The sequence below is a fragment of the Pygocentrus nattereri genome, chromosome 12 (genome assembly GCF_015220715.1).
Source record: "Pygocentrus nattereri isolate fPygNat1 chromosome 12, fPygNat1.pri, whole genome shotgun sequence".
NCBI lineage: Eukaryota > Metazoa > Chordata > Actinopteri > Characiformes > Serrasalmidae > Pygocentrus > Pygocentrus nattereri.
The window spans coordinates 23557739-23585272 of NC_051222.1; the positions used below are offsets into that span (position 1 = coordinate 23557739).

At 38.1% G+C, this 27534-nt stretch overlaps 1 protein-coding gene across 1 annotated transcript; it reads right to left on the reverse strand.

The window, feature by feature from the left end:
• Nucleotides 1-6500: 6500 nt before the first annotated feature.
• On the reverse strand, nucleotides 6501-26421 carry si:ch211-243a20.3 (uncharacterized protein LOC100151507 homolog). Its single transcript, XM_037543745.1, has 4 exons — nucleotides 26012-26421; nucleotides 18586-18723; nucleotides 13033-13162; nucleotides 6501-7284 (listed from the first exon to the last, which is right to left on the reverse strand). Exons 2-4 carry the CDS (start codon nucleotides 18704-18706, stop codon nucleotides 6960-6962), a joined length of 576 nt encoding a protein of 191 aa, XP_037399642.1. The 5' UTR covers nucleotides 18707-18723; nucleotides 26012-26421; the 3' UTR covers nucleotides 6501-6959.
• Between the last annotated feature and the right edge of the window lie 1113 nt (nucleotides 26422-27534).

Consider the following 27534-nt stretch of genomic DNA (forward strand, 5'->3'; position numbering starts at 1 on the left):
GCTGTTTTTGTGTGTGAAGTTCCATCGTTTTGACCGGCTGAAGTGATGCAGTGCCTGGAGTAGGACTGAGCTGATATAGGCATTTATGAAATATTCAGATGTGTCTGCTGTTATCACTGTTGTTTGGCTTCAAAAAAAGGTGCAGTTTATTATTCCATGAGGCTATTCTCTTTATGATGCCCTCTCTCTTCCTCCCTCTCTCTACCGCTTGCTCTCTCCTCTCGCTCTCTGATACACGCACACTCTCACCACACACACGTATCCAGAACCCAGCCAATCCTGGAATACATTGCAACACATGTAACTACTTCTTGACAATTAACTGTTACCTAGCAACTGGCTCTTTTGAGAGAGAGAGAGAGAGAGAGAGAGAGAGAGAGAGAGAGAGAGAGAGAGAGAGAGAGAGAGGGAGAGAGAGAGAGAGATTTGCTGTGTTCTCGTCGTGTCCTAGTGGAATGGATGCTACAGTGAATCAACACACAATGCAGAAATGGAAAGTACAGCATGAGCTCAACACCCACACTCATGAGCAAGATGAGAATGGAGAGAAGAGGCATCAGACATGTAGAGATAAAGGGAAAAGAAAGAATGGAGAGATTGAGAGAGAATGATGAGAATGAGGCATGAGACATAGAGATGAGGGGAAAAGAAAGAATGGAGAGAGAAGATCAGATGTTTAAAAAGAAATAATGGAAAGAGAATGATGAGCTTGGGGAGATGTATGAAGAGGAAAGGACAAATGATGAGATAGAATGGAGAGAAGTGGTATCAGATGTAGGGAGAAGGAGATACGCAATGTAGAGAGAATGATGAAAATGGAGAGATACAGAGAAAAGAAAACTATAGAGGAGGGTACACACTTAAAAAAACACTCAAAGAACCCTTTGCATGACTTAAGGGCTCTTTGCATGATGGAAGTGTTCTTCAGGTTAATGGTGAATGTATTGAAAATGGTTCTATATAGCACCAAATAGGTTCTGCTATTGTTATAATGTCAAGCTTGTAATAAAAGAAAAAGGCTTATGGGTGATTTAATCATACAAACCATTTTCTTTACTAAGGACCCGTTGAAGAACCGTCTTCTTAAGAGTGCAGATGGGTACAGAAAATCAGACACGTAAAGATGAAGGAAGTAAATATAGAAAGTGATGAGGAGGATGGTGAATTATTTGAGGATGAAAAGAAACAGTGAAGATAGAGAATGATGAAGATCCAGAGCAGATAGAGAGGATGGAGACATGAGACAGAATGAGAGGAGATATCAGACAGATGGAGAGAAAGAGATAGAGAGATATAGGGCATAAGACATGCAGATTTAAGGAGGAAAGCAAAAAATGATGAGAAGGCAAATGAGAGAAGAAAGAATTGAGAGTGATGAGAGCAGAGAGAAGAGGAATGAAGAGGACAGAAAGAATGGAGAGATAAGGAAAGATAATGAAGGATATAATGGAGAGATTAAGAGGACAGAAAGAAGGAGAATTAGGAAGAGAGAAGAAAGAAAGGAAAACATGATTAGTATGGAGAGGGGGAATAACGAGAGAAAAAAGAAAGGAGAGAGAGATGAGTATGGAGATGGGAAGTGAGGAAAAGAAGAAAGAAAGGAGTGATGAGTATGGTGAGAAGGAGGAGAATGAAAAGAGAGCGGTGAGCATGGAGAGAAGAAAAAATTGAGAGTGAAGAGTATGGAGAGGAAGGTAAAGATGGAGAACAGAGATAGATGAGGATGAAGAAGAGAAGGAGAAAAAAGAGGAGAGAAGAAAGAACATTAACAAAAGATAATAAGGAGGATAGAGCAAAAAAGGAATGGGGAATGAGGAAGAAAAGAAAGAAAGTGATTAAGAAGAGGCAGAGAAGTAAGAATGGCAAGAGTCTGGGAAGGAGGATGAAGAGAAATTTGATGAATGGAGAGAGTAAACATGTAGAAGAGACAGAGTGTGGAGTGATGGGAGGAAGAATAGACAGACAAAGTGAAGGAGCGTTTAACAGGCTGAGGAGCTGCTTGACGATCATTTCTGCGGAAAGGAGGAGAGATGGAGGCTTGTTGCCGTAGAGACAGAGCACAGCATTTTAGTGCTTAAGTTTTAATGAGGACACATAGTTCATACAGGCTTGCCACACACACACACATACCTCTCAGCATGTCTACAGTACAGTGCACGCAAACAAATGATACTTTATAAAACTATTACAGAGACGTTCCTGCTCCTACAAAACCAAATGCAGACTGTACCCACTGGTATTAGGTACAAACACTATGCAAATGGCTCTAAGCGCTGGCCTGGATGTGCCAGCTACTGAGTGTCATGCTACCTTTTGATCACGGCCTGTAAAGAGACATTATTTTTAAGAGTTTAAAGGTACGGTAAGCAATGTTAATCCAATACATTTTCAGTAAATTAAGTGAAAATCTTCTCACAGTCCTCTAGCTGTATGCTCATCACTGGTTCTCTATATGGTAAACAAACAAAGTAGTTTGGACCAAACAACACAACACTATTTCAGCCAATCAACAACAGGAGACCTCTGAGAGTTGATGAGGCTGAAGTTCCTCATCCTATTTAAGCATTCTAATTTCTTCTTGTTTGAAATTTCCCATTCTACCTTAAATGGTATGGCGGGTAAATTCTGGAGCCTGAGGTGGTAAAATAATCACTGCTGCATCTTTTTTGGTGGGGTGGAAAAAGTAGAACAAGATGTTGGAGAAAAATAAGTTTAATTCAGCTTCATTGAGAGTTGAAATGCTTGAAAAATGATGAGGAGGCTGCTCTGTCTCTGATTGACAGGTGGATAACTTTAACTTGTTATTGTTGTTTGACAGAACCAACAGGTCAGTATCATTCAAAGCGGGACTTCTGATGAGCACAGATGTGAGGGGTTTATTTGTTTTGCTGTTGAGTTCAAATATCAACAGTCATTCTCCAGAATGGTTTACTACACCTTTAATTAGACATGTAGATGTGCTGCATACTAGAACCTCTTATCTCCAAAGGTATCAAATTTGTCCTACACTCTTTCCCCTTTCCCAAATGGAATCTGAAGTATCTGAAGTTTACTTTTTTAGTTTTGTCCTAGCAACAGGCTAATGTACTAATGTAACTAACAAGTAATGGAAGCTGACATTATCTAAAAACAGTAGTTGCAGCCATTTCATTGCCTGAATTTTATCAGTAGGCCTATTTTTGTCCATTTTACACATAACAGTAAGTCATAGTGCCAAAGACCACATAAACAGGCTATCTGAAATGTTTTGAGGGAAATGCGTGATGCTTCAGGCATACAGTTTCACCGCTGGAGAGAAATAATCAAAATTCTAAGGTCTCCTCTTACTCTTTTCTTCTCATACACATGACTACATTCTCTGAGACTTAGAGAGTAATTTAATCGATTTTTCAAAATTTCTGCATAATTATATAGTTAAGACTGTAACAAACTCAATAAGAGTGGCTTGGTATTAAATGTTTCATTTTAGAGAAGCTTAGCCAGTCCTAATTGTTCACAGTTGTGGTGATAGGAACCAGACAAGGAATCATGTGTCTAAAAGCTACCTTACAAAGTTAATATGTGAAATGCTGCCTGATGCTGAGACTTTGTTTTATAATAGTTTTGAGATAAGATTTTGGTCTTGTTTTTTTATCTGTTCATGGCAGAGATGTACATGCAGGATGTTAAAAGGCCAAAAAATTAATATAATGGCTATAGCTATCTGTAGCTATCGACCCACTCCACATCAAACCACTCTGAATAACTTTATCTCAACCACTGAATTATACTGAAAATTTAGAAAAATTGGGGAAATTCCCCTTAAAGCAATTTTTTCCTGTTTCTGAAATTTGGCACACATTTTACTTTACAATATAATGTCTGCAACCCACATAAGAGCAGTGTATGATCTCACTTTCTTACGTAGCTCTTATTGTGTGAACTTGATATTTTTTGTCAAACTATTTCTTTAAACACAGTGTGCTTGGTCTACTGCAGTCTTTAACTTTAAAAAATGGGAGGTGCTTTATCTATTAAACAATGTAATCATGTAAAAATAGCAAAGCTGGCAGGATCTTGGAGTTGAAATGGTTAGAAGATGCTAGAAGGAGCCTGGATCCATTGACTTGTATGTCATTACCCCCCTTTTTAGTATCTTCTTACACTTCATATTACATTATATCACATAGCCTGTTCTTAAATTTGAAACAGGGATCTACAGACTTGCACACGTCTGCCGGGTTACTCTTCAAAACCCCAAAGTAACATAAGGCTGCCACCTTGTGTCCAGTGCAACATAATGCTCATAGAAGAGGACGTACTGCAATAACCAGTCCTGTTTACATCAGTGGCGGAGTCCGAAGTGTTTATAAAGCATACACTACACACACAGCCTGGAAAAGTCCTTCTGTCTTGTCTCTGATTCTTTTTCCACACCTCCAAAGTTCAGTCTTTGAAGTTGCTTGCACTTTTTGCCTCTTACAATCCAAGTAATCTCAAACACATTCAGTGATGTTGAGGTCTGGACTCTGGGGTGGTCAGTCTATTGTTCTGAGAAGACCAACAGCTTCTTTGATTGATTAGCAAATGTTCTTGTTTCCTTTTCTCAGCTGCACATCCTTTCAGACTCGTAGTGTTGAGTTGTCTTCTCACAGTTGAAGGATGGATAGAAACACCTGTGGACTTAAACACCTGTGGACTAAGACTGGAGCTTGATTTTCTCCTCTCTCTCGAAGATGAAAGCTTCAAGTGCTGTTTATCTGATGGGAGAAGTTTTGGTATCTACCAGGTCTTGCATGGTTGGTAGGAGTCCCGTTTTCTCTGTGTCTTTTATTAACCTTTTTAATCCCAGTTTTGGAAACTGCTGTTTTTTTCACCTATCATCCTTTGACTTTCCCTTTCTTATGCAAGTGTATTTTCTTATGTGTAATCCCATCAGAAATATCATATGCAAAATGCTTGTATTTAATAGCAGTTTTTACTGGAAATTAAGTAAATAAAGGGTGGTCTATGACGTACACAGTACTATATGTCTTTATAGACCCTGTAGAGATTGATGGTGTTTTAGGATAAGTACGTAGTGTTTATAAAGCACATGCTTACTGATACACTGTAGAAACGAACATATGTGCCATATACAGAATAATAGTGATTTTAGTATCTTATACCAGTGTGATAATTAATGACTCATTATTGATAGCATTCTGCCTCACAAACTCTTTTAACACTGCATCATGCTGTATTATAAATTGTATCAGTGTGTATTGCTGCTACATAGACACTGTTTATAAATGACCTTCTTATTTACCTGAAACTCTGTTTCTTGTGTCTTAGCTCAGTTCACTTCCCAGAGGTTCAACCAAACGTGCCCACAAAGTAATGTTTTTTTTTTTCGCGATCTGTGACCTAACTTGGTCAAAAACTTAAATTAGCCAGGGACTCTTACTTTTCCCTCATTGGTGTCAGCTGGCTAGACAAACTTTTCCAGCCATCGGGAGTTAGTTCTGGTCCAGTGAATGCGGCTTAAAGTTTCTTTTGCCGGGGAACTTTGATTGGACCTTGGAGATCCAAGCTTACACTAGTGCAGGCAGCAGAGAAAAAGAATATACTCTTGAAAAGTTCATATGCTGTATATCAGGTGCTTAGCCATGGGTAGGCCTGGGTATGCCTACCCAGACTGATCACAGGCCTACCCAGTCAGATAGAGAGCAGGTCGGTGTCCCTTTAGTCATTCAATTTTCTTGGAAAAATGGAAAAATTAATCAATTCTGGTAAAAATGGAAAAATGTGCCAATATGTGAACTCTGCATGTTTATCTCTATTTGAAGTGTTAGGAAATTTTAATATTGGATAAATAATAATGATCCTTTATGCCATTTTTGTTTGTTTGTTATTTGATGCTCTGATTATTTTGTGAGTTTTATACTGACAATAACGGAACCAAAACCAAGAATTGACCTGTTCTTCCGGTTTTCATTACTGGTTTAAAAAAAATTCAATAGACCAAAAACAGGCAGACAGGAAAGATAGAGATATATAGATGTGCTGAACATCTGAGGGACCCATTTTGTAAATTTTTCTTTCATGTTTTTGTTTTCCTCAATGTCCACGGATGATGTTTGTCTCTTCATTACTTAAATTGATACAGACCATTTTTGTTAGTGTGCCTTTAAGGCTGCTATATGTAAATGATCTATTGTCTGATTGGCTGGATTGTATCATGCATCATTCCAAAAGCAGTCCAGGGTGAAACACTCATAACTTATGTCAACTGGCAGGCTAAAATGGTCTATGATTAATAGGTGCATATGTGTAAATTAATTTGTTTCTTTGGCATAATAAAAAATGAATTTAAAATGTCCATATATGGACAGTATAAACTGGAGAGTGAACAGTACATGCGAGTATTGACATGGTTTGACAGCCAGCCTAAACCATACTATTTTCATGACCACATGCAAGGTTACACAACTGATCCTAAGCTAAGACTCAGGTAAAACTTAATTGATTCATATGCAAAGTTTTACTTTTAAATGTATAAATTTTATTTATACCTGTAAAAACATTCTTCATTCATCATTCATTACAATAAGGAACATCCATAACATTTTTCTAGAGTTTAACTCTTATAGACTATAATATAATTTAATATATAATATGAAGCTAAAATTGGATTCCATATTGTATATGTCCTGATAGATGCTAGGAAAAACAAACAAAAAACCTGCTTGAAAATTCATTTCATCCCCCAACACAGATGCCTTACTATGTGTGTTACACGTTTGAATGTGTTATTCATAATTCACCACCAACATAATGCACAGTTTTCTGGAGATGTTGTACTATATTTCATACATTAAGTAACTTACACTATATACTAATACAATATTATAAAGTTTATAATATCAATTTCTCTTTCTCTCGCTGTCTCCCTCTCTCTCATACTCTTTCTCATTCTTGCTTGCACTCCTCTCACCCATCTATCTCTCATCCTCTCTCACTTTGACTCTGCCTATCCCATCCTTGTACACTTTCACTCTCCTGGTTCGTACCACTCTGTTAAAGGGGTGCACCACACGGACCCTGTAGCGTTGGGGGTATTTTGCCAAGCTGTAGCCCGCCCCCCTCATGCTTTGGGGTGCGGGTTCGGCCCCCTCCCCTCCCTCCTCCCCCTCTTTGCGGTAGCCATGGCGACGGAGAAGGGGCTCCAGGGTTGCTAGGCGATGGTTGAGGTCGGTGATGCGCCTCTGTAAGTGCGAGACTTCTCTGAAGAGATCGTTCAGAGACTCTGAGAGAGGACGGACCCTGCAGAGGGGAGAGGAAGTTTGAGGAGAGAGTATGAGTGGGCTTGCATGATATTGGGACAAATGCATATGTTTGCATTAATGTGTATGCATGTGCGATTGAGAGTGTAAATGTTTTCTCTCTTCCTTTCTCCACAATCTGTTTTGTTTTAGCAACAGAAAAAAAATCAATAAATCTGAAAAGGTCTGAAAATCTCATTTAATTTCTGCCCACGTAGCTGTGAAACAACAGCCAGAATTTTGTTACAGCAACAGACGTTATCTACTTCTTCTTCTTCTTCTTTCGGCTGCTCCCTTTAGGGGTCGCCACAGCGGATCATCTGCCTCCATCTTGCCCTTTCTACTGCCTCCTCTACTTTTACACCAACCATCTCCATGTCAACCTTCACTACATCCATAAACCTTCTCTGAGGTCTACCCCTTCTCCTTCTACCCAGCAGCTCCATCTCCAACATTCTTTGACCAATATATCCACTGTTCCTCCTCAACACATGTCCAAACCTTCTCAACCTGGCCTCTCTGGCTTTATCTCCAAACTCCTCCACCTTCACTGTCCCTCTGATTTGCTCATTTCTAATCTTGTCCATCCTTGTCACTCCCAACGAAAATCTCAGCACCTTCATCTCCGCCACCTCCAGCTCAGCCTCCTGTCTTTTAGACAGAGCCACAGTCTCCAAACCAAACATCATAGCTGGACGCACTACTGTCCTGTAAACCTTCCCTTTCACTCTTGCTGCTATCCTTCTGTCACACTTCAGCCCTCTCCAGATTCTCTTCCACCTGCTCTCTACTCTCACCACAGATTACAATGTCATCTGCAAACATCATGGTCCATGGAGCCTCCTGCCTGACCTCATCTGTCAACCTTTCCATCACCATTGCAAACAAGAAGGGGCTCAAACCTGATCCCTGATGTAACCCTACCTTCACCTTGAAACCATTTGTCACTCCAACTGCGCACCTCACCACTGTCTCACTATCCTCATACATGTCCTGCACCACCCTAACATACTTTTCAGCTACACCTGACTTCCTTATACAGTACCACAGTTCCTGTCTTGGCACCCTATCATATGCCTTCTCTAGATCCACAAAGACACAATGTAGCTCCTTCTGACCTTCTCTGTACTTCACTACCAACACTCTCAACGCAAAAATTGCATCTGTGGTACTCTTTCTGGGCATGAAACCAAACTGCTGCTCACTGATCTGAACCTCTCGCCTTAGCCTTGCTTCAACAACTCTTTCCCATACCTTCACTCTGTAGTTACTGCAGCTCTGCACATCACCCTTGTTCCTAAAAATGGGGACCAGTACACTGTTTCTCCACTCATCAGGCATCCTCTCACTCTCCAGGATTTTGTTAAACAACAAGTCCACTGCCTTCTCTCCTAAACATCTCCATACCTCCACAGGTATGTCATCTGGACCAACTGCCTTTCCATTCTTCATCCTTTTTAAAGCTGCCCTTACTTCCACCTTACTAATTCTCAGCACTTCCTGATCCACTATCTCTCCCTCCATTGTCCTCCTCTCTTTCTCATTTTCCTCATTCATTAGTTCTTCAAAGTACTCCTTCCATCTACTCAACACTCTCTGTTCACTCACTAGTACATTTCCCTCTCTATCCTTTAATGCCTAACCTGCTGTACATCCTTTCCAGCTCTATCTCTCTGTTTAGCCAAACGATACAAGTCCTTTACTCCTTCTTTACTGTCCAGCCTCTCATACAGCTCATCATAGGCCTGAGCCTTTGAGACTAGCCTCACAGTACATCTGCCTACTTCCTTCATCTCTCTGGTTATCCCAATTTTTCTTAACTGCCTTATTCTTCCGAATACTCTCGTGGACTTCCTCATTCCACCACCAACTTTCCTTGTCTTCTGTCCTTTGACCAGACGAAACACCCAACACATTCTTGCCAGTTTCTCTCACCACCTTAGCTGTAGTTTCCCAGTCCTCAGGTAGCTCCTCACTGCCCCCAAGGGCCTGTTGCAATTTTTCCCTGAACTGCCTGCAACCATCCTCCTCCTTCAGCTTCCACCATCTAATCTTTGGCTCTGTCTTCACTCTCTTCCTCTTCTTTGTTTCTAATGTCATTCTACAGACAACCACCCTATGCTGCCTTGCTACACTTTCCCCTGGTACCACTTTACAATCTCCAATGTCCTTTAGGTGGCATCTCCTGCTAAGGATATAATCCACCTGTGTGCACCTCACTCCACTCTTGTATGTCACCCTGTGTTCTTCCCTCTTCTGAAAATACGTGTTCACCACAGCCATTTCCTTTCTCTTCGCAAAATCTACAACCATCTGACCTTGGGCATTTCTGTCTTTCACACCATACATACCCAGCACCTCTTCATCCCCTCTGTTCCCTTCACCAACATGTCCATTGAAGTCTGCACCAATCACCAATCTCTGCTCTCTAGGGACTCCATCTACCACTTCATCCATCTTACTCCAAAATTCCTCTTTCTCCTCTAACTGACAACCAACCTGTGGTGCATATGAACTGACCACATTCAAAATCACACCATCAAACTCCAACTTCAGGCTCATGATCCTGTCTGACACTCTCTTTACATCCAGAACATTTTTCACAAGTTGTTCCTTTAGGATTATCCCTACTCCATTTCTCTTCCTCTCTACACCATGATAGAACAGTTTGAATCCACCTCCAATGTTCCTGGCCTTGCTTCCTTTCCATCTGGTCTCCTGGACACACAGAATATCTACCTTCCTTCTCTCCATCATGTCTGCAAGCTCTCTGCCTTTACCAGTCATTGTCCCTATGTTCAGAGTCCCTACTCCAACCTCCACACTCCTGTCTTTCCTTCTCTCTCGCTGCCTTCTAACCCGCCTTCCTCCTCTCCTCTTTGATGGTCTTCGACCTACAGTAGTCCAATTTCCACCGGCACCCTGCTGGTTAACAGCACCGGAGGTGGTCGTTGTTAACCCGGGCCTTGACCGATCCGGTATGGCAATCATATTTGTGATCTGCATGATAGTTTTGGCGCAAGTTTTACGCCGGATGCCCTTCCTGACGCAACCTTCACCATTTATCCGGGCTTGGGACCGGGACCAGAAGTACACAAAATACACCCCTAATAGCTGGTTTACAGCAACAGACGCTATGCTGTGTTTAATCCAAAATAAATCTTTTCATTAAGAGATCAAAATTCAGTAACACAGTAAAATTACACATTTTGTTGATGAAGTTGAAGTGAGAAAAAAAGTGAATACTACATCAGCATGGAACAAACTTAAATGTGACATGCACAATGCACAATGGTAATGCACAATTATTATTTGTTTGTTGAACTTAACATGTTCGCAAAAAATAAATATTAAAGCAAGACCCTCTTTGGCTAAAATCACACTATTGTCATATCACATTTACACAGTGGAAAGTGATTGAAAATCTTAGGTGCATAGCCCCCTTATAGAATTTAAATACAAAAAAATACAAATATCTAAGAAGAAAAAGAAATATATATATATATACACCGACTCTGAATATACACATATTCACAATATACACTAGCATTGCACTATTCCAATGTACAGTTGCACAGTAATAATTTATGAAATAAACCTATGAAATGTACTGTTGTACACATTCTGTATGTGCAGTTAATCTGAGGTAAATAATAAATCAGATGCAGGTACACAGGGGATAGAATACAGATCCACCCTATGATTAACAGTTGACAAGGTGTTCTTTTCATCAAATTCTCCTTTTTTTCTCTAAACATTCTTTTGGTGATTGTAGTCAAAGGCCTTAATTTTTGGGCCTTAATTAATCAGATCAAAACACTTTATTTCAAAATGCCTAGGTTTTACCAAAGTGTTGGTTTGCATACTTCAGATGTTGACTTTTGTGAAGACATCACAACCCTCCCATGTAGATAATATTTGTAGGTCCTCGGCAGTGATGTGGGGTATATTCCAGCCCAGACTGCAAGCAGTTTTTTTCAGAAAATATTCTTATGATTCTGGATCTTGTCTTAACTTCAACAGTTCTCTTTGCCTTCCATTTCTAAATGACATTTCAAGCAGTGAAAATTACAAGCATGGACTGTTTGTATACATTTTATCGTCTTCTTCTGCTCTGTAAGAGTCAATTATCTTTAGTTTCAGACCCTCAGACAGCTGCTTAGATGAGCCTATGGCTTTTGAGGGTAAGCACAACACCCTGAGAGTTTTGAAGGATCATATAATTGATCTGGAACTGTCTTTGCTGGATTTGGATTGAGGCCTAATGATCAAGTGCGTCATCATCAGGGAACTTGATGAAGTATAACTTTATATTTATTGTGATATTATTTATTTGCACTGATTCTAATATTTGTATTTTTTAATAAAATTAAAATGCTTACTGATGACAATATCTCCCAAAATAAATTACTTTAAATATAACCAATTTAAATATAATTTTTGAAGGCTTGTCTGTAATGCTGTACTGTATTTAGTGACCTATAACGTATGTGGAGCTCATATATCGGTCAGTCTGTGGAAGCAGGTAAGAGTTTCTAATAAAGTGGATGATGAGTATATTTGCTCTGTTCCCTCGTAATTCTCAGCCCTCTAATAACTTACTGCAAGCAATCAGTGGAGCCTTAATGATGTATTACATAACTGCATTATGCATGTGACTCTTAATGACTAGCACATCAGCCCATAGTCATGAGCCTACTAGACTACAGCTCTCAGAGGATGTAACCCAATATAAGGCCACATTAATAAGGACAGAATCGTACCTCTTGCCGCTGATTTCAATAAGAACAATGAATTAATAAGCAACACAGCCACAATAAACCACACTTTAATGTCCATTGAAAAAACTGAGTTAATGTTTTGACTAAACATACTTTGATGTAACCATTGTTCAGTCATTAGGAGACGGGCAGGGGTGGACCTTCAGTCAGTCACATTGATGTACTGAGGAAGACGGAGGAGAAGCTAATCACTGCTGTCAGTTCAAATCACTGATAGCTCACAGCCAGCTTGATATCAACACTAAACCTAGCTATGATAATGCAAAAATGTCTTGCTCAAATGAAACACTATTGGATATTATACGTTATAGTGAAATAATTCTGGACACTTCATTATTCTTTGGATTATTTTTTTTACATTGGGTATGGCTCAGAGCTTTAGTCCAGTCCTAACATGCCATGCCAGTAACTAATTACAGGCTGTGTGCTCCCGTATCAGCAAAGATTCTGGTGCGTTTAACATACTGAAAAACGAACCATAGAAATAACCTCATATTAATCCTGGGCCATATCAGTGAATCGTCATATCCTATACAAAAAGATGTTCTTAGGTTATAGAAGAGTGGAATAAACCGGTCATAAACATTACACATGCCTGGCATTAAAATTGCATTACCCCAATAACTAATCCCATCCTAATAGTATCTATAACTGTGTCCTTAATGTTTGGCAGCAATTCTTAGTTTCCTTGAAAATTAATCCAAATCTAACTAGAAAAAGGTTGCATTTACTTCACTTTATGAAGATTAATCTAGCTGTCTAGCCCAGACAGCACTGAAGCACAAGCAGCATATCAAGGCTTTTTTCATTTTATGTATACCAGAATGTCCTTGTGAACATGGCCTAATGTCTGCTGATTCGTGAAAGCATCCAACTGTCACCGATTGCTGATCACATGACGAGACATTGGTCTAGTCATGGTGCCTCTAGGAGTCATAGAGCTGTAATGAGTGGGAATGTGTGGGCACCTTGAGTAGTCAGGCAGTAGTGCACTGGGATGTGAGTGCAGCAGCGTCTTAATCTCGTTAAAGATGCGCTTCCCCCAAGCGTCCAGCACACGGGTCACACTCCGGACATTAGCTACGTTCACGTTCTCCGCTGCCAGAACAACCGAGAAAACAAAACAAAAAAAAAACAATCAAGTCAGACATTAATGAGCAGGGTGAGGCAGCATGTGACCTCAGACCAGAGGTCAAGGAGATAATGAGTATATTAGACTGGTGACCCCATGTCAGTAGCTCTAGCCATTGTTAGTGTAGCAGTAAAACTGGACTTAAAGAAAGTCTGGAAGCAGACTTGACCTTTGAGCACACATAGCGACTGGCCAACAATGTGATTCTCATTTCCATAATGTGACTGCATGAATACTATCAGACTGCAATTAGTGTTATTATTACTACTGAAACCTAATAAAGTCAAACATTCATTAGATTTGCTGCAGTTATTATGGTGAACTTAATAAGTGGCACAGCCCTGAGGGATTAGCGTCTAGGATAACAAATTAGCGCAAATGGAAAACATATTTACATGGTGATGATTTCCAGATCCTATAAGAGTCTCCGAATGATGATCATTTGCATGCTTTAAATCAAATAACTATTGGAGTGTGCACTGTGAGTGAATGTACAACATGTTAAACCGAATGTGCAATCTCAGTTAAGTTAAAGAACAAGCAATGTAGCAAAAAAATCTCTAAAAAGTCTTTTGAAAGCATTTTTAAAGGAAATGGCAGTTAATCAGAAGTCAACATATCTGACGTTAGAAAACCTCAGTTTATATATATGCACAAAAATGTATATTTTGTTTCACTGCATGTACATAAAACATGTTTATAAAGATTTTTCCTCACTTTTTAACTCTATTGCAAAACAAAAATAAATTGAAGAGAGTAGTTTGCTTGGATGATTGCCAAATTAATGCAGTGCATGATTTTCAAGCCATCATTGAATGAATGTAAAGCGTCTGTCAATAATTGCTCAATTTTAAACAGTGCTGCCAACTTAGCTTTAGCTTAGCTAGCATGATAGCAGCTAACATGTTCACACAAATTGCGATGATACTGATAAAAATAACACCTGTTTTGGTTTTTGGATCTTTAGCTTGATCAGCTAACTTAGTTAGCTTCTGATACACACCACTGTACAAGTTTGATTCTAACTGGACACACTTTGGTGAAAGTTAATGTCTGAGAGAGTGAGTGGTGATGGAGTGACAGAAAGCTCAAATCAAACCTGCTCTGTTTGTTTGGGACTGTAGTGTTTTGGCTAAGTTAATAAGAGTTTTGTAGGCCAAACATGCCACACCACAACACAGGCTGGTTTCAGCTAACGGATGCTAAAATGACACCCGTTTATAGTAAATGTGAGAGTACAAAGTTGAGTGGCTGGTGTCAGAGGGAAGGTCAAAATCGGTGGTGTGTGTTGCTCTTAGCTGTCACAGCCGCTAATATCATGCTAGTTTTTCTGAGATTTTTCCTGGCTCTGATTTGTCTCTCTTTCTATCTGCACCACCTATTGGTGAACTCTAAAACTACCAAACAGTGACCCATTTAAAAGGGCAGAATGTGTTTATTTTGTATTTTGTTTATTTATATCCAGATAAGAACATAAATTTGATGTGCTATGATTTAGAAATTTTAATTTTACATGGCCAGCATCATTTTTAATTGCTGTGGAATACCTTATTACTGTTATATTGTCCAAGACCTAAAGGTTTTAAAACATGCCATTCACTTCTTAGTTCACACAGCCCATACGCGAAAACTAAGCTGTAAAAAAATTCCCAACCAGTTTTGAATGGATCATTTAATGCATATATTTAAAAAGAAAAAACTTATCTGGTTCAAACAACATAGAACAATTTAATTACTTGTTTTCTAGCAAATCTACAGCCTGTCTGTGGGGTTGTAACATATACACCTGCACCGCTTTCAGCTGAAATTTTTGAACAGTTGCAACATGTCAACGTTGTTAAAATTTCAAAATGCACTGTTTAGTACCCAGTTTGTAAAATTCATATATGGAAACTACACTCTCAGAAAAAAAAGGTACTGAACTGTCACTGGGGTGGTACCCACAAGGGTACATCTCTGTACCATTAGTCAAGGAACATAATTGTACCAGAATCCATTGAAATGACATTTTCTAAGTTGTATTGACTCCACACCCCGTCTCATCTACAGGCTTTTTATTTTATTGTTCTGTTTTAAAACATAGGGGTGGCATGGTGGCGCGGTGGGTAGCACTTTCGCCTCACAGCAAGAAGGGCCTGGGCCCAATTCCCCAGCTGGGTGACCAGGGTCCTTTCTGTGTGGAGTTTGCATGTTCTCCCCGTGTCTGAGTGGGTTTCCTCCCACAGTCTAAAGACATGCCGTCAGGCCAATTTGACATGCTAAATTGCCCCTAGGTGTGACTGTGTGTGTCTTTCTGTCTGTCTGCCCTGCGATGGGCTGGCGAACTGTCCAGGGTGTATCCTGCCTTCTGCCAGATGACCGCTGGGATAGGCTCCAGCACCCCCTGCAACTCTGAAGAAGCGGCTTAGAAAGTGTGTGTGTGCATTTTAAAACATTAGGTTACGAAAATGTACAAATATGTACTTTTCACCTGGGAAAAACTTTTTAAATCTACATGATTGGACCCTAAAACCACTGTTGTACCTTTGAGGGAACATTTACATTGTTTATACCTTTATGAATAAAAAATGTATCTGCATATTACCCTTATTTCAAACAGTGTTCAGGGCCCATCAGAACAGATTGTAATTTACTTATTTCAGTCTTAAAAGTGCAGTAAAAAGCCTATTTAAGAGATAAAGAGATGTTAGGAAATAGTTGTGTAAAAATAGACATAAAAATGTTTTTAATACAGAAACCCACACACATCTAAACTGGACCTCAAATAAACCAATGAGATGCTAGAAAAGTTTACGAAATGGGCTCTTTACAATCTGGAGTCCATGTCGTAGAAAATATCATCTTAAATTTATCTGAAAATAAACTCCACACAAACTACAGAACTGTTGATTCCCTAACATTTGATTAGCCAATAGCATCTCCCAACTGGTTTGTTGTTACATAAAATGAGCTAGCATTATTTAATAAATTTGAATTTAATTAATATAAAATATAATATATTTAATAAAATAAAATATAATATAATAAAATTAATATAAATTTGAATTTATAGTTATATGACTGGGCGACTATCCACAAATCACCGTTAATTAATTGCTACTTTTTCCCAGATGCTAGTTTGGAAGGTTGGAAGATTGGCTAAGTTCCTGAAAACTGTTTTTATCACTGGGAGTCCTAAATGACTTTAGGGATTTTGTATAGAATGCTCCTTTAAACCTTGTCTTACTGTGATTCAACTGCAGCAGAGCAGCTTGTTTTTAATCAATCCCCAGATAAAGGTAGACTAAATGTTTTTTCATTCAGTCCTTCTCAAGGAGGGAGAACAAAATGTCTTCTTAAAGTAAACAGAGTGCTTCAAAACAGCGAGCGGGCCTTATTGGACAAAAAATAACTATAAAAATAATAATAAAAATTAAATTTTGACTTTTAGTAGAACATAACCTTTATTTCATAATAGTATATAACATTTTAATTCTTAAATAGTCTTTTATTTAAGACAGTTTATAACATTTCAATTTGTGTAGAACCTTCATTTTATAACAGTATATAACATATATAACATGTTAAACGGCACACTTTTTAAAAAGATGGTTCTTCAAGGGACGTTCAGTAAAGAAAATTGTTCTGTATAGAACCATGAACACTCAAAGAACCCTTTGCATGAATAAAGGGTTCTTTGCATTGTAAAAGCATTCTTCAGGTTTATGAAGAATGTGCTGTAGACAGTTCTCTACAGAACCTTTTTGAAAAGGGTTCTATATAGCACGAAAAAGGGTTCTGCTATTTCACAATGTCAAGCTTGTAACAACAGGAGAACCATTAACCCTTTCTTCATATCCATGTATATACCATCTCCAAAACTCTGAAGAACCCTTGTATGATGCAAATAACCTTTTAATCATGCAAAGGGACCAAAGTACGATGCAAAGAACCCATAAAGAGCCATATTTTTTGAGTATGTATATACCCTTTACTTATGGTTGTTCATAACCTTTAAATTTGTTAATGATCTTTACATTATACAACCCCAAATCCAATGAAGTTGGGACGTTGTGTAAAACATAAATAAAAACAGAATACGATGATTTGCAAATCCTTTTCAACCTATATTCAGTTGAATACACTACAAAGACAAGATATTTAATGTTCAAACAGATAAACTTTATTGATTTTTGCAAATATTTTGTAATGTTGTATAACCTTTCAATTCACAAACAGCCTTCACTTTATAATGGTATGTACCCTTTTAATTTGTAGGTGACCTTCACTTTAAAAAGAATCTTCACACTTACATGCCTCATTGTAATGTTTTTAGAACCACCCATTGAAACGTTTGTTGGGCTTCCAATGGTGGTTCTTCAGAAGTACTGCTCCAAAGAACCTAGCATAAGAGCTTTAAAGAACTTGATGATACATGCAGTAACTCACAAGTGTGTGAAAGAGAACATGTTGCTCTTTTTAGGCTACTGGGCAGGAGTTGATCTTTCTTGAATCTTATGTGCTGTTGAAGAAAGTATAAGGAAACTGCCACGATGCAACATTTCTGAAGCAATTTTTTACCCAGAGGGCACAGCACACAGCAATCAGAGACACTTTAGAACCTGCAGCCTTCGGCAACAAAGTCAACATCTTTTTCTCCCTGAGACAGGCCGTGTCCTAAGCTCTGTTTACTATATAGTGCATATTTTGGGACTGTTTTGTGGTGGTGTCTGAGAACAGTGTGCAGAATATCTAGTGCAATCTTACGGATGGCTTTTAAGTGCAACACATACCTTTAAACTAGGAATAGGCAGTTCACAATAAGACTCCTTTTTGTAGTGTGCTTTTAATGCCTACAGTCCACATGTGATTATACTGTTACCATTACATCATTACTCCAGCTGCCATTGTTTACCAAATAATGACCCTTTAGATGTAATACACATGGGATTTTAAGGCATTAGCTGATATTTAGATCATTCAAGGCACTTACAGAATGTTTCTATTAGTTCCTATACACTGTTATCAATACAGCATTGCTCTATTAATTTTCTTGTCATAAAATTACTATAAATGGCTATCTGATCAATAAGATTTGGTCACCGCTTTTCAAATATGATACCATTGAAAACATTCCAAACAACAATGATTCCAAACTTTTGAACAGTAATGTACATCACTTGGTGTCCATGTGTAAAATGCTTTAAATTACAATTGCTTTATGAATGGTGCTGTATAAATTATGACAAATAAAGATTTTGCTGATTGATTGATTGATATTTGAACACAGAGGCAGCATCCTTCTGTTTCCTGATGTGGATCCACACTGATATACTTGCTATTTTACCAAAAAAGGCATGTCAGATTGAGTAAGGTGCTTTTTTTAGTTCCACATTTGGTCAGTGTTTACCTCCTTCTCTGTAGTTCCAGGTTCCATAATCCAGCTCATTGCTGATTGCGAGCGACTGTGCCAAAAACGTCACTAGCACGAGCAGCGTCGTCACAGTCCTTGTCGCCATGGGAACAGCCATAGTGAAGTTTCCGAGGCCTAGAGAGAGGAAAGTAGGGATGGGCAAAATGGTTTTCATTCATTACCAAGTAGTGTTGGAGTACTAGCTCAAAACGTGCTCCATTACACGTCACTACATCTCTCAAAACTTAACGGGATTATATTATTTATTACTTTCAGGGAAAAATAATCTTGTTACTTCTACACTCTGTAAAATTCATATAGTCCAGCACAGTACACATCATTTAAAGTGCATGCCACCATCCCCGCCTTTTAACATGACATAGCCAGTTAAGCTGAGTAAAATGATGAATTTGACTGATGCTGTTTGAAAACTAGAAGTAGAAACAGGTAAGACAGCTGCCTCTGAATGAAATCTTTACGAATAAACTGTAAAGCTTACAGAGCTGTCTCTGAATGAAAAGCGAGTCTGATCTGGTTAGGTGAGTTTGGGGTTCTTCTTCAGCAGAGGTTCTTTATCAAATAGTGTTATATCAGAGTGATTATATACTTCAAAATGACCTATTAAAGACCTTGGTGGGCAGTGTATGTATTTTCTTATGAAAGAATTCATTTGTAGGCAGAGGTACATGTTCTAAGCTATTTTATTATGCAGTATTATTATCACCTTTTTAGCCGGCATATTTTGTGCAGATGGAGGGATTTGCCTTGTCTTTATAGGCAATAAAAACAATACACCAACATTTTTCCACTTTTGAATTTGAAAATAGCTTGAGAACCTCATGACAAATGAATGCATACTTTATGGAATATCATTAGAACTTATTCTAAACAATTCTAGCACTCCAAAAGAAAACATCTGTGAGAGGAAAACAGACAAAACAACTCCATTCAGCCAATATGTCAAAAGCTAGCAGACTAGTCAAGGGTGGTATAGAGAGAGAGGAAGAGAGAGAGCAAGATTAGAGATGCACAGAGGATGAGATAAAGAAAAAGGGGGAACTGAGCTAATAAGCTAACTTCTCTGGCCTCCACGGTAAGCTTCACAGATCAAGCCGGGTCTGGGGACTTTTTTTGAAGCCATTGACACAAAGGATAAAGAAAGGATTGTGTTGTGCAGGTTGGATGGTATTGTAAGTTGAAGTATTATTGAAATTGCATATATGCATTTTACTCGACTACATTTCCATCAGAAAAAAACAACACACTGTTTAATCATTATATTATTATTAAGACCTTAAAACTTCTAAAACTTTGCAAATATCAAAGAACATGAGATTGTTGTCTTTTTCTCTTGCCAATCAGTTGAATTTCCACAGTTTTTTAAATTTAAATATCCAGTCATATTCAAACTAACGTAAACTAAATCTGCCCAGAATTATGCTAATTAGCTGAATGAAACAGCACTGCCATTTTGTGTGCCTGAAGTTGAGGAGCAGGACTGGATTTGCATTAGGATTTAAAAAACATGTAAGAGCAAGGATTCCGGAAGCAGTGTTGCTGAGGGTGCTGCAGCACCACCAGATGTCAGGATTATTTAATTGCAACTGCTAAACATAATACTTAAAAATAGAGAGCAAAAATGAAAGAACAGAACTTTTAATCATTAGGAGCATAGTAAAGACCCAGGTGTGCTTTTTGCAGATGCCATGCACTGTTTAAGGCTACGTTCAGATGGCAGAGCATATTTCATAATAAATCCATGTCTGTACTGTGAAGAATCTGCCTGTGACAGAGTTTTGTGTAACAGGGAAAGAGCAGAGCAGATCTTTATGGGCACGAAGTTCAACATGTCATCACACACTGACTTACTAAAGAAACTAACACTGGCACTGACTGGGTTTCCTTTTTGGGGAGAAGGCCAGGGGAAAACATCCACTAGGTGTAATTGTTCCTACTCAGTCCATGTGAACATTAACAACATTCATAAGAACCTTGAACAGCAAAGAGACCCAGCATTGTATTTCTGCATTAAAGTAAACTACTCATTAAACTAAGCTACTGTTTTCAAGGATACTGTTTTTTAATAGCTGTATAGGATGGTACATGGCCAGTCAATTAATATTTATCTGCAAGCAGATTCTTTTTATCACAAAGGCGAGCAAAACTTTTATCCTCCCTCTTTTTTGATTGGTTACCTAGTGAAAAGTCACACTTGAGAAGCTGAGCTTTTCTGCTTAAGTTCAACATTTTTCAACTCAATCCATGAGGGTCCACAGTGGAAAAGCATTACCTAAACCTCAACCCAAACCTAAAACACAAGCAGAAGTTCTGTGCACCAACATGGCCTAATTCTGTTTTAAATACTTCTGTAGGTACATAACTGTATTGTTATCTCTCATCACAATCTAGCATGTTACCATACCTTTTGGTTCACATAAATTATGAAGACAATTAAAATAAATAAATATATACATATGTATTTATCAGGATGTCATTGTGTGTGTCACATACACATGTTGCTAAATACCTTCACAAAAAGGAAAAAAAAACAGATTCAGAGTAGTTTGATGTGTCTTTAGATGCCTTTACAGTGGCGGTGATAGGAACCAGAGTACTGCAATATCTATGAAACACACAGACATTTTATTTATAATAACTGAAACAAAAGATGTCTTCTGAGTTTTTATATGTAATATTGATAATGGTAAAACAGAGAGAAATCCAAAACCAATATTTTTTGAGGTAGTCTATTATTTTGTCTCAAAGCCATTGTAAAACAGTGTCTCAGGAATCAGGCACTGTAACAATTTTATGCTATGGCTTTCTGTAAGGTAGCTTTAACCTCTTCAGAAGGTCTGGTTCCTATCACCACTGTCTCCAGAACAGATCATTTCATATTAAACTATTTGGAATTACTCTATGTCTCAACCATTTAATTACACAGAAATTCTGTAAAATTCCTCTTGAAGTGTAGATTTTCTATAACTTTCCATCTCTGCACCAATGAAAAGAAGTGATGCATTGAATTTACATTTACAATTACATTGATTTAAACGTTTACTCCATTTCCACATGAATAAAACATATGTTTCAATTCAATTTTGTTGGTTTGCTTACTTCTGACAGTAACTGTGTAGAAGTGATGTATTTATTAATGTTGAAATGAGGCACATATTCGAATTACATGAAATATATGCATCACTTTATTTCAGCATAGCTGTGTTTGGATTTAACGAGGAAGAAAAACAGCACAGATCAGCTGGTCTCGTGCCATGACAAGAAAAGGGGTGCAATAATAACAGAGGGTCAAAAATGGTAAAAGCGGGTAAAAAGCAAAAAAGTTATCGCTCTGGAAAAAAATACAAGTAAACAAAAAATAATAAGAGAAATAGGCCATGAAGTTGAGAATAGAGAAGGGAGAGAGGGAAAAAAAATAAAGAGAGACACCATTTTCCACACATAATGGACTGGAAAACTCCTCTCCAGGGCCACAAAAGAGTCCAAAACATTTCAGAGCATGTGCACGTGGACTACACACATGTTCATCTAATTTCAGTTCAGCTTCTTTTTCTTCTTGAGTACAGAGTTGTATGGAGTTTCTTTTTTAAAAATATGACATTCAATGCATTAAAGACATCTTAAAAGTTGAATAACTGAGTGTATATATATATATATATATATATATATATATATATATATATATATATATATATATATTCATTGAATGCATTAAGGGCCTCTTTAAAGTTGGATTAAATTGAGTTTTTTATGCAGTGCATTCAGTGCATTAAAGCCATTGTAAAATTCTTTTTAAATTCCATTAAATGCACTAGGGCATCTTAAAAGCCAGAATCCTTTAAAGTAGGTTTCTGTTTTCCTTACATTCTTTCTTTAGAGCACTTCAGAACACTTCAAAGTATTTTAAGATGTTTTTCCTATTACTTTAACGTCCAAGGATACAAACAGGGTCTATGAACTATGAGGGCAAGAGGAAGGGTGGGATGATGGTCTTGTGACTACTCTAACTCCTAGCAAACTTGATTAGTTTATTTGAAGATTCTGAGAAAAATAGCCTTTGTGCTGGAGGTCACAAGGCCCAGCTCTGCAATCGAGTGTAGACTGAAAGGCAAACGTTTTCAGACTCTTGTAACTGTGAGTAGAGCTGCAGAGTGATCAGTAAGACTGCAGTATGGGTGTAAAAATGGGTCTGTCTATGATGATGCATTGATCTGACTTTGAAATGTTATAACTGTTAAAAAACAGTTAGAAATATAGTGGCAATGAGGGGCTTCAAGTGTGCATCAGTGCAGTTTCATTCAACTAGGCCTAACAAGGCCTACTGCAATTTACAGAGAGGGGATTTAAAAATGCAAGGAAGTCAGAGTTTTTTAAAAGGCCATCATTTGTCATAATTGTTGAGCAGTGGTGTTTAAACATGATACATGCTTCATATCATATCTAATGAGCTATGTTGAACATGCAAAAGATGATCACAATACTGTAGATATCAAAAATACACGATTAATGGTAAAATATCTGTCATAGTTGTATTTGCAAAATGGTTTGCTTCTCCATGTTTTACCCTTCAATGTACATGCCATACAGAGGCCTAATGCACCCATAATGGGGCCCTTTTGGCATAAAGGAGCTAAATGGGAGCTTAGGGATCTTCAACAAAGATGTTCACTTAGTTTTGTTCATATTGACCTTTTGACCTTTGTATAATATGCTGGAGTTTCTATATGAATAACTCAAAATACCAGACAAGCAAATGCAACCTTTAGGCCAACTGGGCTCATGTCATGCGCCTGAGTAGCGGGAGGGACTACTACCTTGTGACCAAGTTTCATGTCTCTATGAACTACAGTTTGATCCAGACAAATCATTCTAGGGAGGAATCATAATAATAAGAATAATCTTGACAATTCCAATGGATTCTCTGCACCGCATACTTGAACCCTAAACATGTTGAATTTGCCACAGTTAGTTTCAGTGTGATTGGCTAAGAAACATGAGTGCCTGTATCTCCTGATAACCACAGAACGCCACTCTGAATCAATCTCTCTAATTATCACTCTGCCTATATTTGCCTGCAACATAGCAACAACAGCAACCATTAAACACAGCCACTAAACAAAAGACAATATGCAATGCCAGAGAGGACAAAACACCAAAACCAGAACACTTCCATGCTGATCCACAAACATGAGTGGCAGAGCTTGGTGTTTAACAGACTGGGCTGTTATTGTTTTTGACATGTCATTCCACATCGCACTAATGTGCCACACTAAAGAGACTACTGTGGTCAAACCAGCAGAAAACACAGTTAAACTAGCCTAAAAACGGATGAGGAGAAACTAATCCATGAGGTGGAGAAGAGTAACCTGGAAAAACCTTCTTCTAAGGACACTGCTAGCCTGCTGGAGGTTTCAGAACTCCAGTCTCAAGTTTTTAATCTACTGAGAGCTTCTAATATTGCTTTTAAACATGTCAGACTTGTTAACAAAACTTGTCCCCTTACGCTATATGTTGCTGTTATTTTACTTTTGTAATCTGTTTACATTTTGACCTGAAGACGTCCTGAAGCTTTTGTTGCTGTAGTAGCCTTCATGCAGTAGTGCTAGATTGGAGGTATTTTATTTCACAGAATGTAAAGAATTGTTAATCAGTTTTTGTGTCATAAACTCTAATAAGAATAATAAAAAAACAATCTAAAATGCTATTAAAAGTAAATCCCCTCCTGCAAATCAAATAATGGAGAAATATGAGTCTATATGATGCACTGAATCATTTCATGAAGAGTCGTAATCGTGATTAAATCATAAAGTCAGAAATTAGGTAATGATCAAATCCACCAGAAAACTGGCTTCTAAGAGTAAAGAAAAGGCAATACATCTACACTCTTAAAAAAAAGATGTTCTTTAGCAAAGGCAGTGGTTCTACACAGCTATTATCACTCTTACATACTCTTACAACTGCTTACATACTTAAATGGTTCTTTGCAGCGTGAAATGGTTCTTCATATAGAACCATATACAGCAGTTCTATAAGCCATCAAAACCATTCCACAATGCAAAGGATCATCTAAGCATGCAGATGGATCTTTAAGTGTTCATGGTTCTATATAGACCCATTCTCTTCACTAAAGAATCCTTTTAAGACCCATCTTTTTTCAGAGTGAAGTAAATGTGCTCACAGTGAGGTGCAGATAGGGGGCAGAGGCTTATATAACAGTGAAATCACAGGAGAAAATAAGTAACTCTGGGAACTGTCCTAGAGTGAGTCAGTGCAGAGGCATTTCTAAAAGAGCTCCCAACTCCAGATCAAGATAGGGTGCATATCACTGTTAGTAAACCTTGCAACTCTATTTTATTTGGAATTTGAAAACAGTAACATGAAATTTCATGAGGAATGGACCAACAGATGTTAAAGACAGTTCTGACCTTCTTCCATAAAGTAACTAAGTTCTTCTTACAACACAGGAGATACATAGAAGACGTCTCAGTGTGAGACTGGTGATGTAGGATCTGCTCCCTCCACACCAAATGTTTTAAATATGTTAATTTAACATATAAATATGTTAAATATGTCATGAAAGTGTAAGCTCAGAGGTTGTTGAAAATGTATCCTAGATCAGCACTGACAGTTCTGAATCTTTCCAAGAGTACCTGAACAGATCTGACCTGATCCAGAAACAAATATAACTACACCAATTTTGGTTATAAAGAAGCTGCTCCAGATAAGCACTTCCACAGATATAATTAAGCCTGGCTAGGAAAAGTAATAGCTGGTCCTAGATCAGCATAGATGCAGGATCAGGAACTTATTCATAGTTGATACTGTTCACTATGAGATCCTAAAGTGAGCCAAGGCCAAAAGAAGAAGTTATTTGCTTGCTTTAGTAACTCATAGTAAGCAATAAAACCACTTAAGAAATCCCTGATTGTGATCTAAGCTGATCCAGGATCAGATATAATTCTGCTGGGATATGAAAGGTAGTAGTAGCTGGTCCTAAATCAACCTACATAGATAGTCTAGCTGGAGAACCGATCCAGGATCAGGAACTTCTTTTTGCTTTTACTGTTTACCATCAGCTACTAAAGCAAGCCAAGGCTGAAAGTAGCTTTATGCTCATGGCTTCTGGACCTTAGGATCATTACTCCCAGCAGAGTCACTGGATGGACAGATGTAGAGACCAGTGCCAAATACTTCCACTTTGGGACGACTACAAGACATGCATAGCAAAGCGTGAGTGTCCATCTGTTCCGTCAGAAGTAGAAATGTACTCCAGCAGTGAATATGCAAGAACTTACGCAGATGATATATGATATTTCAGGGACAGAGAAGAGCATGCATGAACCAAATATCACCTCAGATCAGAAAACTTAATTCAGCTTGAACTTCACACGAGGATTCTACTTACACTTTTCAGAAGGGGATGGTGTTGTTTGCCTCTCCAGCTACAACTGCGTCAGTATTTTTGAATAATAACCTTCTTTTTCTTTTCCCCCTTGCTCTCTGCTGACGCTTCTCTCCACTCTCTCCTTTAGCCCTCTTTTTCTGAATCACTCTCTCTCTCACTATCTCTCTGCCTCTCTCTCCTCTCCTCCCTCTCACTCTAATGCAATTATAGAGTATATGTTCAACTTAAAATAGTTTTATTTTTTTTATAAAGAGAGACTTCACTATCTTTATATTTCTCTCTCTCTCACACACACACTTTCTTTCTATCTCTGTTTCTCTCTCTTACTATCTCTCTTTCTCACTCCAGCTCCAGCTGTGTCCAGATGCACAGATGTGCGCCTCTTGTCTTCCTCAGTTTACCCTATCTGCTTTTGTTCTTCCGATCTTTCTGCTCTCTCCCTCACTCACTCACTCACTCACTCACACACACACACACACACACATGAATGCACTGACAGGTTGACAAAGCATGCAGCCAAATCCACACATTGCTCATATGATTTCTGTTATTGAATCAAAAGGCCTCAACAAAAATATCTCGGGAACAACTGGAGAACTGATGTGCAAGACTGCAGCCCATTAGCTTCAATACTAAGACATTCAAAGCTATTATTGTATATGTAATGTGATATATAGAACAATATAATATAATTTTTAGCTTTACTGCTTTCCCAGATGTGCAAGTAGATAGATAGATAGATAGATAGATAGATAGATAGATAGATAGATAGATACTTTCCATCAATAATTTGTATGATTAACTTGTCACACAATACATGTTTCTACTGTGCATCATGCCATTTCAGATAAGCTTACGTCTACAGAAGTTGGAGGCATTTCCAGATGTAATTGACAGATGGCTTCCGCGTCGTATAGTACAGTCTTAACTTGCATTTGTGGTTGCAGCGACGAGCAGAGTTTATTAAAAGATTTGTCAATGTATTCCTGAGCCTATCTGGTGATGTCCATACAGGAGATTGCTGGTTTTTAATGCAAGTGCTGTATGAGGGGATCAAAGATTACAGGCATTCACTTGTGGTTTTCAAATTTGCTCTTTATGCATATATTTCTCCCAATTTCTTGAATCAATTTTATATTATGCAGTGTAACGGGTAACATATCAAAATCCTTGCAGAACAGTCCTGATTCTAAAACTGACAGATTATTTGCTGACACATTTTTGGCAGCCTCAACCTGCCCTTGCTCATAAATGACTCAGCCTTTCCTGGATGCTCCTTTTTTATCTAAGCATGACTGCATCGCTTATTTTAGATGTTTATTTAAATATTCCTAGTCTTAAATAACGGTCTTTAATAAAGGTTCCTGAGTAATTCTTGGTTTGAAAATAGGGTTCTAAGAAATAACTTTAAATTGCTGCACTGTGAAAAAATGGTACTGTCCAAGTAAAGGTACAAAGAGTGTAAATGTTCTTAGGGAATATTTGTATTTTCTAGAACTTATATTTTAAATAGAAAAGATAGT

Excerpts from the sequence above, each read along its gene's own strand:
- si:ch211-243a20.3 (XM_037543745.1), bottom strand. The coding sequence starts at position 18,706 with ATGGCTGTTCCCATGGCGACAAGGACTGTGACGACGCTGCTCGTGCTA. Across the intron at positions 13,163-18,585 it reads CTGGAACTACAGAGAAGGAG|CGGAGAACGTGAACGTAGCT; the intron begins GTAAACACTGAC and ends TTGTTCTGGCAG. Across the intron at positions 7,285-13,032 it reads CTACTGCCTGACTACTCAAG|GGTCCGTCCTCTCTCAGAGT; the intron begins GTGCCCACACAT and ends TCCCCTCTGCAG.